At 49.5% G+C, this 15,672-nt stretch overlaps 1 protein-coding gene across 13 annotated transcripts in view; it reads right to left on the reverse strand.

Annotated features, from left to right (window-relative positions):
- SNED1 (sushi, nidogen and EGF like domains 1) overlaps window positions 1–15,672 on the reverse strand; it is an 80,228-nt gene that overhangs the window by 30,288 nt on the left and 34,268 nt on the right. For all 13 annotated transcript variants that reach the window (XM_070489186.1, XM_070489185.1, XM_070489182.1 and 10 more), the window contains exons 8-16: window positions 15,509–15,622; window positions 7,848–7,973; window positions 7,477–7,581; window positions 7,095–7,208; window positions 6,354–6,470; window positions 4,718–4,834; window positions 4,402–4,518; window positions 4,096–4,209; window positions 3,648–3,821 (exon numbers count right to left, since the gene is read on the reverse strand). In XM_070489186.1, coding sequence (XP_070345287.1) covers window positions 3,648–3,821; window positions 4,096–4,209; window positions 4,402–4,518; window positions 4,718–4,834; window positions 6,354–6,470; window positions 7,095–7,208; window positions 7,477–7,581; window positions 7,848–7,973; window positions 15,509–15,622 — 1,098 coding nt within the window. The remainder of the gene's footprint in view (window positions 1–3,647; window positions 3,822–4,095; window positions 4,210–4,401; window positions 4,519–4,717; window positions 4,835–6,353; window positions 6,471–7,094; window positions 7,209–7,476; window positions 7,582–7,847; window positions 7,974–15,508; window positions 15,623–15,672) is intronic.

Below are 15,672 nucleotides of genomic sequence, written 5' to 3' on the forward strand. Positions count from 1 at the left end.
CATTTAAGAAGTATTTTCACTGTCCATATGATTTCTTCTTTGACCCTTGAGCTATTTCAGAGTGTATTTAAAAATATCTAACCATGAAAATTTAAAAATTTATCTTCTTGTTCTTAATAACTTATTTTTTTGTGTTCAGAAAATGAATTAGTTCAAATTATTAATTGTATTTTTCAAATCTTCTCTCTTTTTGCTGATTTTTTTTGCCTCCTTACTCTGAGTTAATTCAGAGAGGTGGTTCAAAATTTCCCGTATTATGGTGAATCTGTCAGTTTTTTCCTACAGTATACTAATTTTTGCTTTACACACATTGAAACTATTCTATCAGGTGCTTGAATGTTAGTGATGGTTGTACCTTCTTAGTGACTTGAACCAGTTGTCACTGAGAGAGACCCTCCCCATCCTTAGTGATACTTTGTGCGTTGCGGTCTATTTTGTCTGATACAACGTGGCTAAACCAGCTCTGTTTTGATTTGCATTCACCTGATATTTTCTGTGCTTTTACTTTGTCTCTCTAAGTCCTTATGCTTTAGGAATGTCTCTTCTAAGAGCATACAGCTTGTTTTGTTTTTAATAAATCTGGCAATCTGTCTTTTACCTGGAGAGTTTAGTCCATTCATATTTGTTTTTCTGTCACAATTCTTTTTAACCTTAACTTGTGCCACTTTTTTCTGCTTTTTTTTTCTTTCTCCTTTCACACAGTGACAGACTTTACTATGGTATTTGATAATTCTCCCTTCTCTTACTGCTTACAGAATATTCTGGGTTTAGCTTATTATTTGAGTACTCCCTCCGAAAAGTGACCTTTTTTTTGGGTAAGCACCTGAGGCTGTATTTGCATGAGAATATTTTTTATTATGCTTTCACGTTTGAATAACAATTTGACTGGATAAGAATTTTTAGGTCTTAAGTTCAATATTTATCCTGCTTGTTATTTGTTGAGCTTCTTGTATTTGTGGGTTGATGTATTTCCTCATTTTTAGAAAATGCTCAATCATTATCTCTTCAAAATTTCTTTTGCCCATTCTGTCCTCTCTTTTTTGGACTCCAATTATGTACTTGTTTGTTTGATATTGTCCCATAGATCTCTGATGCTCCATTGTTTTTTTAAAAATACTCTTTTATTAATAATTCACAATTCATTTTTTCTCTCTGATCTTTAGTTTGGATAACTTTGTCGACCTGTCCTTGAGTTGTATGACTTTTTCTTCGTTGCATTTATTTTGTTGGTAAGCCTATCCAGTTTACTCTTCATTTCAGATGTTGCATTTTCTATTTTGTTACTTTTAAAAGTCTTCTTCCCTCTGCTCGAGTTTCTATTTTCTCCTTTGTTTTGCCCCTCTGTTCTTTAATGGCTATTTTAAAGTCCTTGTCTGCTAATACCAACAGGTGGGGCATCTGTAGGCCTGTTTCTATCAACTGTTTCTTTTCTCAAGATTGTATTATTCTCATAATTTCTTGCTCTGCAGACATAGTGTATTCAAGGACAGAGGCCAAAGTAGAAGATACCTACCCCAGGATGGGCATGCTCTATTCTCTGTCAGGCAGCTAGGCTGAGGAGCTCGTCTCTGAGCATCAGGAGGAGAGCTGGGCTGGGGTGGGGCACGGTTCTAGTTAGTTTCAGGTCCCGATTGGTTTTAAGTGCTTGAGGGATGGAGCAGGCTCTCCCTTCTGCTGGACTTGGGATCTCAGCCTTGTGAGACTATGGAATCTCTCTCTGCTTTCCAGAGCAGCCCCTCGCTTCCCATGTGCTCAGCAAAGATCATGTGGGGGAGAATTGGTGGGCGCTGAGGACTTGCTCTGTTCCTGCTACTCCTGATTCCCTCTGTCCTGCGTGCCCACACAGCCATTAAAAGCTCGGTTGGATTTTCCCAGCCCCTCAAAGTACGCTGCCCAGGTGGGTCTGCTCCTGGGATGACAGCAGCCAACAAGTCTTTTTCACCCAGGAAGGGCTCGTCTAAATTTCTTTGCATCCTCAGCTCTCTGATAGGTTAAAAGATATGGTTTTATAGGTTGTTTGGCATTTCCTTGATGTTACAGTGAGAGTGGTGGTCTCGTGTAACTGTTTACATCCTAACCGAATGGATCTCTTCAGTGTTTAAAAATATCATTTCATCACCTTACATCTGATGCTGCCTTTGAGAAGTCAGGTGCCAATCTGATCTGATTCTTGTTCCTTTGTCGAATCTTGTTCCTTGTTTCTCTCTGGATGATTTAAGATTTTTTTTCTGTTTGGCTCTGATATTCTTACATTTTACCATAATGTGTCTAGTATGTGTTTCTCTTCTCCTGCCTAATGTTCTGTGGGGTCTTTCACCCTGTGGTTGTTTGTCTGTGATCCTGAGAATCTGGCTCCGTAGTTACTCAGATGTTTTGTCCCATTTTTCTCTCTCACTCTTGGCTTCCTGCTCTCTCCATGTTGGCACTTCCACCTCTGCCCCCACAGTGCCTGTGTCTTCTGTTTGATCTCTGCATGCTTTCTCCTTCTGTCTGAGAAAACTCCTCAGACTGATCTTTCAGCTCATTAACCTGGTCTTCATCTGTATCCATTTACAGATTGTGTCTGTTATTTCATCTATTATAGTTTTCAATCCTCTTAATTCCTCTTTCTTTTTTTAAAAAATGATTTATTGATCCTGTTTTTTATGGCCAGTGCCATGTTTACTTCTGTACACTTGTCATGCTTATTTCATATTCTTAGTCTGTCTTCTATACTTCTGCTCCCAATGGTGTATGTCATTTGGACTTTTATTATTTTTTGTGTAATTCCCAGGTGTCTTCATATCTTGGCTTGTGAGCTCACATTCCCTGGGGGTACCAGCTCCTTATCTGATGATACGTTGGGAGAAGTAGCACTGGGAGAGGGGTGGTCTCCCAGACAGTAATCACTAGCCCTGGGGGCATGGAAGGACAGGAGTAAAGGAAAGATGCTGGAGATCAGGTGGTCCCCACCTGTATTCCAGAACTCTTCACCAGAGTAGGGTGCACCGGGTATACTGGGCTTTGTAGGGCATTTGGGAGATAGTAATGTGTTCTGTGCCCCACACATTTCGGGATGCTGTCATTGTCCCTAAGCTGCTTTGTTTAAAATCCCTGTTTCATGAAAGATGTTTTAACATCACACAGAATTTGGAATCCTTTGGCTTAATGCAATACATTTGCAGTTGTGTTAGCGCCGCCGCATCTCCGGGGGCATCAGTCAAAGGGGAGCCCTGCCTCCAGGCCATGCATACCGGCACTGTGGGAGCCAGGAAGAGACGCTCTTTAGAGCAGCACTCCTCAGGTGGCTGCGGGAGCGGTCCGATTCCACAAGTCTGGGTGGTGCCTGGAACAGGAGGTGGGTCCTGAACCCTGATCTGTCTGTTTAGGACTCTGCCTTTGGGCCACTTCCTGGCCTCAGCTGCTTCATGCAGAGTGGGTGTGTGAGTGCCAGAGCCCCTGCTCTGAGGACAGGGAAGCCCTCAGTGAACGGTCCAGAGTGGAGCCGGCACTGGTCATCACCATGGGGAGGAGACTGAGGGGCAAAGGGGAAGGGCCAGGGTCCTCACTCTAGCCTTTGTGCTCCTCTGTGTGGCCTGGTGAGGAGGGTGTGGGCCTCAGGGGCTCTGCCCACCCGCCCCACCCGCCCCAGAGGGCCCGCACATCACCGTGGCACTGGGGAGGCTCGCTCCAGACACCCTGCGGCTGGCAGACTCGGACGTGGTTGGGGGCACTCAGGCTGTAGCCTTGGTCACACAAGTACAGGGCTACTGAGCCCAGCCGGGTGCCATTGAAGCGCAGTGTGGCGTGCTTCACCTCCTCAGGGGGCCCGCAGTCCACCTCTGCAAGGACACAGCAGCCCCGTCCTGTACCTAGGGGCACCTGCCCGGGGACACCCCACTGCTCTGCCCTCTGCCCCACCAGGCCACAGGGCTTGGGGACCCCTGTTCCCCACACCCGTCCCAGGGTGAAAGTGCCTTGACTTCCAGGACAGGCTGTCTAGGGGTTTCCTTTTCTTCTCCCCCCGCCCTCCAGCCCCCTGCCCAGCCCTGCTCTGCTCTCTGGGATTAGGAAGAAATCCCATGCCCCCAACCCTGACCCCCGTGGCCCTCTCACCCGCCTGGCACCGGCGTCCTGTGTACCCTGCTGGGCAGTGGCAGGAGAAATCCGTGCCCAGGTCCTCGCAGGTGCCCCCATTCACACATGGGCTCCGGAAGCAGGGGGAGGGGGCTGCAAGGGCAAAGGGGTCACCATCACCCATCACAGTGGCCTCTGGGCTGCATGGTGGTGTCCTGCTTCCTGCGCCCAGCTCCGCCTCCCACCCCTCCACAGCTTGGGCCATCCCTCCCCACTGGGCCTGTCTTCTTGTCTGCAGAGGAGCCACCTGGCCATGCCATCTCTAGCTTGCCCCACCCACCTTACCTATCTCACAGTGCCGCCCGGAGAAGCCTGGGGGACAGTCGCACTTGTATTTGCCGATGTAGTGGAAGCAGGTGCCACCGTTGTGACAGGGGCCCGAGGCACATGAGTCAGGCTTCCCTGGAAGCAGAAGGCACCCATCAGGGTCAGGTGTCATGCAATCACCACCTACTGACCCCCCTGCTCCCCTGACATCCCAGAGCGGGGGACCTTCACAGGGATGCTCCTGACCAGCAGACCCATGGCAGCTGGGGCGGGGTCTTGGGTTTGGGCCCAGCTCCCCCCATCCAGGCTGACTACCACTGGCTGGGGGCCGCACCGATCTCGCAGTGCCTCCCGGTGAAGCGGAAGGGGCAGCTGCAGTGGTACTCGCCGCCTGCCTCTTTGCATGTGCCCCCGTTCCGGCAGGGTGCCGAGCTGCACAGGCGTGGCCGGGCTGTGTGGAAGGACAGAGAGACAGCGGTGAACAAGGGCTGGCTGCTGGCCCTGTAGCACCCACAACACCCCACTCGTGTCTTCTTAGTCCTCAGGGCCTGGGGACATCCAGGCCCAGGCATGCTTCTCAGCTAAGCCCCTGCAGCAGCAGAGGCTGAGCCAGCCAGGGGCACCCTGGCGGGACTTGCAGTCTGGAGACCCCAACTCGGCCTCGGGGCCCTCTGCCTGCCCATGCTCTCTTCAGGTTCCATGGATCACTGGGCCCTTCCTGATGGAGAGCCAGCCCCATGGCGCAGCAAACCCTGCACCCCTCCTTCCTGCACAGCGGGTAACTGCCCTCTGACCACAGAGGAGCCCAGATGCCATGACACGACATCGTGATCCACAGCAGTCCATTGATTTCTGTGTTTTCTGTACCTGTACTGGTGCAGACACATTTTCTCTGGGTCCTAACATCTTCTCAGACCCCAGAGGAGCTCATGGCCTGGGGTTGTGCTGGAGACATCCTCATATTTAAAGGCTGACTTGAGTGGCACGTCTGTCCTCCCACCTCCAGGCATTGAACCTTCACAGGCCCAGCAAGGAGTTTAGACTCTCGGCCCCCTCAACGTTCTTCGGGGGGAATGTGCAGCAGGAGGGGGGACTGCCCACTGTGCTCAGCCCTTCTCTTTCCCCGACACCACACACTGAGAGACTTCACAGGCTACATGTCCAAGTTCAGGCCACTCTACCCCTGAAAGCAGCCACCCCATGTCCCTGCTTTGGGACAGTTTTGTCAAGGGTGAAGGACCTTGGCAGCAGGTGCAGAGAACTGAGCAGTGGGCCCTTCTCTTTGGAAACCCCTTCCTTCTCCTGCAGGGGCGGGGGTTCCATGGGTCACAGCACCAGGGACCTGCCCTCAGGGGCCACCGTGAAAGCAGGAGAGGCTTCCAGGTAAAGCAACTGAGGTCTCAGTTCTCTGGACAAGTGAGAGCAGTGGGAGGGCAAGAGGGATGTACATGGCCCTGGCACAGAGCTCCAGGAGAATGGGCTGCGGCCGTGGGCTCAGGAGGCTGGCCTCTGGGCTCTGACCAAGGGGATGCCTGGGATGCATGGGTCACTGAAAAGAGTCCTGAGCATTGTGCCAAACCGTGTGGAAGGGACAGGCCTGGGGGCACTGGCAAGGACAACGACGCCTGCGATGTACTTACGGAAGAATATTTACATCCTGAAGTGGCTAAGTGTGTAAAATGTTGACATTCTCCAAGTTGAGTTAGATTTAACAAAATCCTAAGGAATTTTTTAAAAAAATAGATTCTAAAATCCATTTGGAAAAATGCAGAGCAGGAAATGAAGCCTGTTCTGAGGAAAGCAAAGTACTGACCAGGTGGCCACGGACAGAACCAGGAAGCACAAAAACCGCTGAAAGGGTGAGGGGCCAGCACAGAAACAGAGCCAAGCCCGCTCCCGAGAGCGTGAACGAGTAACTGAAAAAAGTTACTGCGTGTGATCAGAAGCAGAGTCGCCTCCCCTCCCCCTACCTTTCTCGCAGTGCCTGCCGTGGAACCCTCGCGGGCACTCGCACGTGTAGGAGTCGTCGTGGGCGTCACAGGAGCCTCCGTTGAAGCAGGGGTCCGAGTCGCAGGGTGAGGGCAGCGCTGCGGGGGCAGAGGGCAGCCCTGGAGCAGGTACCGCATCCCGAGCAAGAGGCTGGTGGGGCCATGCCTGCCAGGGTCACCCTGACATCCTGGCTGGAATCATGGCCACTTAAAATACACTCTGTGGGGTCTGGATTCCTCACACCGGGCTCTAAGGCCCCTCCCTGGGATTTCTTTTATTTTTGATTTTGCCAGAATTCATCCGACTCTTCTATGAGCTGGACTGAGCTGTGGTCCACAAAGGTCCTGGTGTCACCACCACCATGAACGTCACATGTTATTGCCATGTAAGTCATTATCTACACACTAACAATACATGGTGGTGGGCATATTTAATCACACACACTTAATTAGGCATGCATTACTATTTTAATAGCTAAGCTAGGGGCTTCAGGAATGCCCGGCACAGTGCCTTGTACGCGTCCAGAGGCACTGTTCCACTGCGGGCTTCTTCCCACAGAGCCTGGTAGATACGGCCGGCCGTATCACAGGGGAGGACACGGAGGGAGGTACACCCACCCGCAGGCCCTCTGCCTGCTGTGCCCACCGCTTTCACCCTTTCCCTGGTTTCTGGGCGGAATCCCAGCCCCTCAAGCCGGTGTGCACACCCCTAGCCTCACTCACAGTGGCTGACGTTGTGGTCGGTGTGGCAGACGCAGAGGTAGCTCCCACCATACTCCATGCAGTAGCCCCCATCCGGGCACTGTGTGTTCATGTTGCAGGGCGTGGCTGTGACTTCTGCAGGGAAAGGAAGAAGCCCCATCTCATGTCTACCTGGGGACCTCGTATCCTTGACAAGGGTTGGGCTGCCCAAGACCCAGTGATCCTGCCAGGGTGACAAGGTTCAGGCAGTCTTGTGGACAGCCCCTCCTGGGGTCGGGGTGAGGGGATCACAGGATCAGTGGTCGAGTGTCTGGACCTGAGGCCCAGGCCAATGCCACCATTTACACTCTGGTTTTGGGGATGCTCAGGGGCAGGGTGGGAACGGTGCTTCCTGGGCACCTACCAAATTCGCAGAGGAGCCCAAAGAAGCCTGGGGGGCACTGACAGAGGGTGGTGTTGGCCCCCAGGCATCTGCCACCATTGCGGCACTCACAGTCGTCGGGGGTTCCTGCCACAGGGAGACAGAGGAGCCTTCAATGTGGGGTGCTGGGAGGTGGGCCCTCTCCTGACCCTGCCCTGCTCCTGGCCACCTTCCCATAAAAACTGTGGGGTACGCCCCCCTCCCCCGCTCACTCACACTGACACACACTCACACATTCTCTCTCGTGGGCGTATGCGCACACACCCACCTGCTCTCCTGCATGCAAACCCATGGGAGGCCCCAGCCCTGGGACTGCAGTCCCACCAGCCCCACCAGCCCCGGCCCAGACGCACTCTCCCTGCAGTCGAGGCCCATGAAGCCTTCGGGGCATTCGCACACGTAGCCCTGATCTGCATCCACGCAGGTGCCCCCGTTCTGGCAAGGGGCTGAGAGGCAGGCGTTGGGCCCTGTGTGGCTTCCTGCAAGAAAGGCAGTGGTCACCAGAGGCCATGCAGAGAGCATGGGGAGAATGAGGCTGAGGGCCAAGGAGGAGGGCTGGCCTCCCTGCCCAGTCCCCACAGCACACAGCAATGGGGTCTTAACCTCTGTTCTCAGTGCTAAGTAGAACTGAAGCCCAAGGCCTATGTTCTGGAAACTGATTTCTGGCTGCCCCGCACTCCCTTCCCCACCCCCAGCTCCCTCTTTGGAGCAGAATGAGCTGAGCAAGAGCAAGAAGGGGGCCCCACAGGTGGACCGAAGGGCCTAGCGAGGCCAGAGCTTGCCAAGCGTTTCTGATCAAGCATCTTTGTTAGCAAAATGTTTGGGATTGTCCAGATATCTTCCTGTTGTGATTTCTAGTTTAATTTTGCTGTGGTCAGAGAACACGATCCTTTTCAATTATCGAGCCTTATTTTGTGACCTTTAGGATGGTCCATCATGGTGAATGCTCCATGAGCACTTGGAAAGAATGAGTGTAGATATCAGTCCAGCCAGGCTGCTGACAGTGCTGTCAGCTCTTCCACGTCCTCAAGATTTCTGTCTACACGTTCTCTGAATTACTGAGACAGGAGTGTTGAAATCTCCACCTGTAATTACGGATCTGTTTCTCCTTCTAGTTTTGTCAGCTTTTGCTTCATGACATTTGCTTCCTGTTAGTAGCTGTTAATAGGTGCAAGTATATTTACAGTTGTTATGTCTTCTTGATGAATCGACCCCTTTGCCATTATACAAGGTTCCTCTCCATTCCTGCCCAATTCCTGTCCTAGGTTAATCTGTCTGCTATGAACACAGCCAGCTTCTCTTGTTCAGTGTGTGCCAGTCGAGTCATGTTTTAGATGTTCAATTTCTTTGTGTAGTTCTAGAATTTATCTTTTAAATTAAAGTATAGTAAAATTGACTTTTGTTTGTACACTTCTATGATTCTTAACACAGGTGTAGATTTGTCTGACCCCCACCACAATCAGGATACAGAACTTTCCATCAACCCAAAAGACTCCTTTGTTCCATCTCTTCAGGGTCCCAGACTCCCTGTGCTCCTGGACCCCTGGCAACTAGTGAGCTGTTCACCACGATAGTTCTGTCTTTTCAAGAATGCCAGAGAAGTGGCCCCAAATGCACGTCATCTTTCAAGACTTCTTTCACTCAGCACAGTGCCTCTGAGATCTGTCACAGTTGTCTCTGTAAGTAGTCCTTTTTATGACTGAGTGGTATTCCATCATAGAGAGCTACCACCGTTCGTCTCTCCACTCACCTAGTGAAGGAGATTTGGGTTCCCAGTTTTTGGCGATTATAGACATGCTATAAACATTTGTGTGAACATAAGTTTTCATTTCTTTAGGATTAATACCTAGGAATGGGATTGTGGGGTCATATTATATGTTTAACCTTATGAAAAACTGCCAAACTGTCTTCAGAGTGTCTAAACCACTTGGCATTCCCACCAACAATATGTGGGAATCTCGTTCTGTGTTCCTACCAGGTCAGTGTTTTTTATCTTAGCCATTCTAATAGGTTTGCAGTGGCATCTTGTCATGGCTTTAATTGCATTTCACCAATAGCTAATGATAATGACAAATAAGAACATTTGTTCATCTGCTTATTTGCCTTCCACATATCCTTTTTGGTTAAGTGTCTGTTCAAGTCTTTTGTCCATTTTTCAGTGGGTTGTTTTCTCACAGTTGAGCTTGGAGAGTTCTTTCTGTATTCTAGATACCACTCCCCTGTCAGGTATGAGTTTTGACATTTCTCCCAGTCTGTAGCTTGTCTTTTCATTCTCTTAACCATGGCTTTCAGCAAATGTTTTTAATTTTGATGAAGTCCAGTTTATCTATTTTTTATTTGATGGATCATGCTTTTGCTGTTTTATCTAAGAACTCATTGCTTAACCCCAGGTCACAAAGATTTTTCGCCTATGTTTTCTTTTTAAAATGTTATAGATTTCCATTTTCCATTTAGGTCTGTGATTCATTTTGAGTTAGTCTTTGTATAAGGTGTGAAGTTTAGGCTGAAGTTCATTTTCTGCATAAGGATGTCTAACTGTTACAACACCATTTATTGAAAAGGTTATCCTTTCTCCATTGAATTGCTATTCTACCTTTTTCAAAAAATTGGCCATATTTATGTGGGTCTATTTCTGGACCTTCCCTTCTGTTCCATTATCTATATGCCAGTCTCTTTGCCAAGACAACATGGTCTTGACCACTGCAGCATTATAGTAAGTCTTAAGACTGTGTGGTGTGATTCCTCAAATTTATTCTTATTTTACAAAATTGCTTTGGCTATCCTAATTCCTTTGCCTTTCCCTATGAATTTTAGAACCAGCTTGTCTATAGCTACAAAAAACCCTGCTGACATTTGATTGGGATCCTGTTAAATCTATCGGTCAATTTGGGGAGAACGGATCTATTTACTATGTTGAGTCTTCTAATCCATGAACACATGTCTTTCCATTTACTTAGATCTTCTTTGATTTCTTTCACCAGCATTTTGTAGTTTTCGGCATAAAAGTCCTAAACATGTTTTATTAGATTTACACCTAAGTCTTTCAACTTGGGAGAAGTATAAATGATATTTTAAAAAATATTTTGGGTCAGATTACAATGCCCAACTGGAGAGAGCTCAGGAGTTCATAAGTAACACTATGCAATGGCTGTCCCAAGATCTCGCTCTCCACAGTCTCCCCAGGAATTTCCAGTGCTCTGGGGCTGCCATTTCTAGTCCTCAAGCAAGAAAGCTGGGGCTTTAATTGTCCCATTTGCTACTTACTTCCTGTGACTGCACTCATGTCTGGGGCCAAGTGGTGGGAGGAGAGAGAAAGGGACAATAGGAGTGCCCACCTTGTGAAGACATAGTACTGCCAGCTGGGGAGGAAGGGCCCCCTCAGTTTTAGGGAACTGAGGGGGCCCTCCATCTCTGCCTCTGTCAGTCCTGCTGCTCACATCTGATGAGACGCTTCCCCTGGATCCCGTGACAGACTAGAGGCTTCCACTGGATCCTGAGCCTGACTGGATGCTTCCCCTTACCCCGAGCCTGACTGGAGGCTTCCCCTGGACCCCGAGCCTGACTAGAGGCTTCCCCTGGATCCTGAGCACCTGACGAAAGGCTTCCCTTGGACCCCGAGCCTGACAAGAGGCTTCTCCTTGATTCTGAACCTGACTAGAGGCTTCCCCTGGATCCCGAGCCTGACTAGAGGCTTCTGCTTGATCCTGAGCCTAGCTAGAGGCTTCCCCTCAACCCCGAGCCTGACTAGAGGCTTTGCCTGGACACCACGACTGACTAGAGGCTTCCCCTGGACCCTGCGAATGACTAGAGACTTCCGCTAGAGCCCCAGCCTGAATAGAGGCTTCCCCTGACCCTGAGCCTGAACAGAGGCTTCTCCTAGGCTCCAATCCTGACTAGACGCTTCCCCTGGACCCTGAGCCTGAGTAGAGGCTTCTCCTGGACCCTGAGGCTACTGGAGGCTTCCCCTGGATCCCGAGCCTGACTGGAGGCTTCTCCTGGGTCCCGAGCCTGACTAGAAGCTTCTCCTGGATCCCAAGCCTGACTAGAAGCTTCCCCTGGAACCTCAGCCTGACTAGAGGCTTCTACTGGATCCTGAGCCTGACTAGAGGCATCTTCTGGACCCCGAGCCTGACTAGAGGCTTCCCCTGACCCCATGCCTGACTAGAAGCTTCTTCTGGATCCCGAGCCTGACTGGAGGCTTCCCCTGGACCCCGAGCCTGACGAGAGGCTTTGTCTGGACCCCACGACTGACTAGAGGCTTCACCTGGACCCCGTGACTGACTAGAGACTTCTGCTGGAGCCCCAGCCTGAAGAGAGGCTTCTCCTAGACCCCAAGCCTGACTAGAGGCTTCCCCTTGACCCTGAGCCTGAATGGAGGCTTCCCTGGATCCCTAGCCTGACTAGAGTCTTCTCCTGGATCCCCATCCTGACTGGAAGCTTCTCCTGGACCCCACGACTGACTAGAGACTTCCCCTGGACCCCGAGCCTGAAGAGAGGATTCCCCTGCACCCTGAGCCTGACTGGAGGCTTCCCCTGGACTTCGAGCCTGACTAGAGGCTTCTCCTGGATCCCGAGCCTGACTGGAAGCTTCTCCTTGATCCTGAGCCTGACCAGAGGCTTCCCCTGGACCCCGAGCCTGACTGGAGGTTTCCCCTGGACCCTGAGCCTGACAAGAGGCTTCTCATTGATCCCGAACCTGACTAGAGGCTTCCCCTGGATCCCGAGCCTGACAAGAGGCTTCTCCTTGATCCTGAACCCGACTAGAGGCTTCTCCTTGATCCTGAGCCTAGCTAGAGGTTTCCCCTCGAGCCCGAGCCTGACTAGAGGCTTACGCTGGACCCCGAGCCTGAATGGAGGCTTCCCCTGGATCCCAGGCCTGACTGGAGGCTTCCCCTGGACCCCAGGACTGACTGCAGGCTTCTCCTGGAGCTCTCTTTTTGCTCTTGCTGATGCTCACTTATGGTTATTGGGTTGCTTTGAGTCCAGGCACAGGGCGACACCAGGGGAAAACATGGTAACTCACCACTGGCTCTGTGGTACTTCCAAGGTTGGTCTTCGTCCCCCATCCACCTGCTACTGTTCACTTCCACAGTCCTCAGACAGCTCCTCTGTGCCTCCTGTCCCGATGTTCAGCTGCATTCGGTGGGAGAGACAGGGCAGAGTGTGCTTGCTCTAGCTTACCCAGAACTGTAACCCATTCCACTACTGTAGCATTCTCTGTGTCTTCATATTTATGGTAGATTTCTTGTAGACAGTATGTAGTTGGGTCTTGCTTTTCAATTCAATTTGGCGATCTCTGTCTTTTAATTGGTGTGTTTAACCATTTTATATTTTAATGTAAGTACCATCTTGCTGTTGGTTTTTATTTGTTTCAGTTCTCCTTGTTCCTTTTTTCTTCTTTTCCTGCCTTCTGGATTGAGTAGTTTTAGGATTTCTGGGTATATACTATACCAAGTTGGTAGCTTTTTCCCCCAGGATTCTGAAGATGGTTCTTCACCATCTTCTGGCTTGCACTGTTTCTGATGAGCAGTCTGTTATCATTCTTGTTTCTCTGTACGTAATGTGTCTTCTTCCTCTGGCTGCTTTTAAGATTTTCTCTTTGTCATTGGTTTTCAGCAATTTGATTATGAGGTGGCTTTGTGTGGTTTTCTTCATGCCTTTCTGGGATATGTGGGTTTTAGTTTTCATCAAATTTAGAAAACATTTGGCTATTATATTTTTCATATACTTTTTCTGTACCCCTCTAGCCCCCTCTCTCCTCCTGGGGCTCCACATACACATACACTAGATTCCTTGATATGTGTTCCACACATCACTGAAGGGCTGTCCTTTCTGAGTCTTATTCTTTCTGTGCTGCATGTTGAATTGTTTATATTTCTCTCTTCAACTTCACTGACATTTCCTTCTGCAATGTCTAACCTGCTGTTAATACCATCCAGCGTATTTTAAAAATTCAGATACACTTTTCATTTCTAGAATTTTCTTTTTTTATTTTCTACTTCTCATTGTGTTCTTTTTCCTCAACAGTCTTGAGCATATAGAGCATATTCATAATAGGTGATTTAATGTTTGTATCTGCTAATTCAATCGTCTCTGTCATTTCTGATATCAGTTTCTATTATCTATTTTTCTCCTGGTGGTGGGTCATATTTTCTTAATTCTTTATACGCCTGATAATTTTTTATTGTATATTTTGGGGTCCTGGATTTTGCTATATTCCTTTAAAGAGTGTAGGATTTTATTCTGGCATATGGTTAAATTACTTGGGGTAGTTTGGTCCTTTCAAACTTTCATTTAAGATTTGTTAGCACAGGTCAGATTAGCCTTTAGTTTAGCATCTATCCCCACTTCTAAGGTGATACCCCAGTAAGGACTCCACTCAGTCGTGGCCCTGAGTATGAAGAGCTCTCTCCACTCTAGCTGGTATAGAGGTGAATTACTCCCAGCTCTGTCTGAGTCCCAGGAGTTGTTTGACTCGTTGCTTCTCGTGGTTCTTTCCCCGGCTGAGTGGACCTCACCTCCCCATGCTGTACTGAGCGAAGGTTCAGGGGTCCCTCTGCAGACCTTCACATGCTCCCGCCCCCGCCCTTAGTAGCTCTATGCCCACTGACGTTCTGCCCCAAATTTCAGCCACTAAACTGGAACCTCTGCCTGCTTGACTCCGAGGCTCAGAGGGACAGCTGGGGTCTGGATCCCCTCAATGCAGAGCAGCCTGGAAACTGCCCCCAGGCAGAATCGGGGCAACTGTAGGGCTCACCTCATTTCACTCCCTTCTCTCAGGGAGGACAGTCCTGTGCTGTCTGTTGTCCAATGGCTGAAAACAGTTGTTTCATGTATTTTGTCTGGTTTTCTAGTTATTGATGGTGAGAGGGAAATTCCTGGAGCAGTTAATCCTTCTTGGCAAGAAGCGGAAGACTAGATACTTTTTTTTTAAATAATCTCCAATCTTTGGCCAACCTCCTGTTGGATCTGATTAGAATGTCAAGGTCTATACCTTGTAATGTGGCTAATGAGCTTATATTAGGGGTAGAAGTGTCAGTTCTGTTGTTTCTTATTGTTTGCTTTCATTTGCATTATTCTTCTGTATAAAACGTGGTTTCTTTGCAAATTCTTTTGAAATGATGTATCTGTTTTTTGACATGACTCTAGTTAAACACATGGATATTCAGATAACAATCTGGGCAAGGTGGCCTGTGACACATCGCAGTGATTTTAACAACCAAACAATAAGTTTGCCACTCATCCCCTTTGCACCGTGGAGCCTCACCTTCTCTGCGGGACCCAGCCCGCCCTGCATGTGGCCATCGGACCCAAAGACTGAGGGAGGGCACAGCGTCCGGCTATGTCTTACTTACGGGTAAAATGTAATTTCCTTCTTAAGTTTTTAGACTCAAACTAATCCGACTAGTTTGTCTTGAGCATCTCCCTGGGAAGACGTGGGCACAGCTGTCACCGGCACAGGGGGCTGAGGTCTTTGGAGGTTGGGACAATGTCATACACTAAAGCCCTGAATTTATTCTGTGGGTCATAAAATCTAGTTAGTCTTTTAATTGATCTAGTGAGTCATAACCAGCATTTAAAACAACATGAAACAAAATAGGAACCACCAGACTTCATCACATGTAGCAAAGGTCAGTTTTCTTTCTGAAAGAAGGAAAGATGTTAAAAAGCCAAGAATCTCCCAAGCAGGAAAAGGGGCCTTGAGACTGTGGTCATCCATCCTTGCATTTTACAGATGGAGACCAGGCTCACAGAGGGGCAGAAACTTGTTCAGCCTCACACAGCACGTGGGTGGCAGAGCCCAAACCAGAATGTTGGTCATGCTTCCAGTTTCCCCCGCAATCTCTGGCCCAGGAGACAGGCTGGCACAGGAAGAGCTGGGAAGCAGGGAGAGGGCGAAGACCTCCCCCCACCCTGAGACAGAAGTGGGGCTGAGCTGGACAGTAAGGAAAAGGGGGCAGTGACTGCACAAGATTGCTGTCACCTATGGGGGCTGTGGGCACATGCCCGTTACCTGTCTCACAGCGAGGTCCCTCGAAGGGCTCTGTGCACAGGCAGGTGAAATTCCCCACCAGGTCAACACATGACCCTCCATTCAGGCATGGGCCAGAGAAGCATTCGTCCACATCTGGGGGCAGCAGAGGTGAGAGCTTGGCTCTGAGCCAGACTTTGACCATC

This window comes from Equus asinus, chromosome 19 (assembly GCF_041296235.1).
Source record: "Equus asinus isolate D_3611 breed Donkey chromosome 19, EquAss-T2T_v2, whole genome shotgun sequence".
NCBI lineage: Eukaryota > Metazoa > Chordata > Mammalia > Perissodactyla > Equidae > Equus > Equus asinus.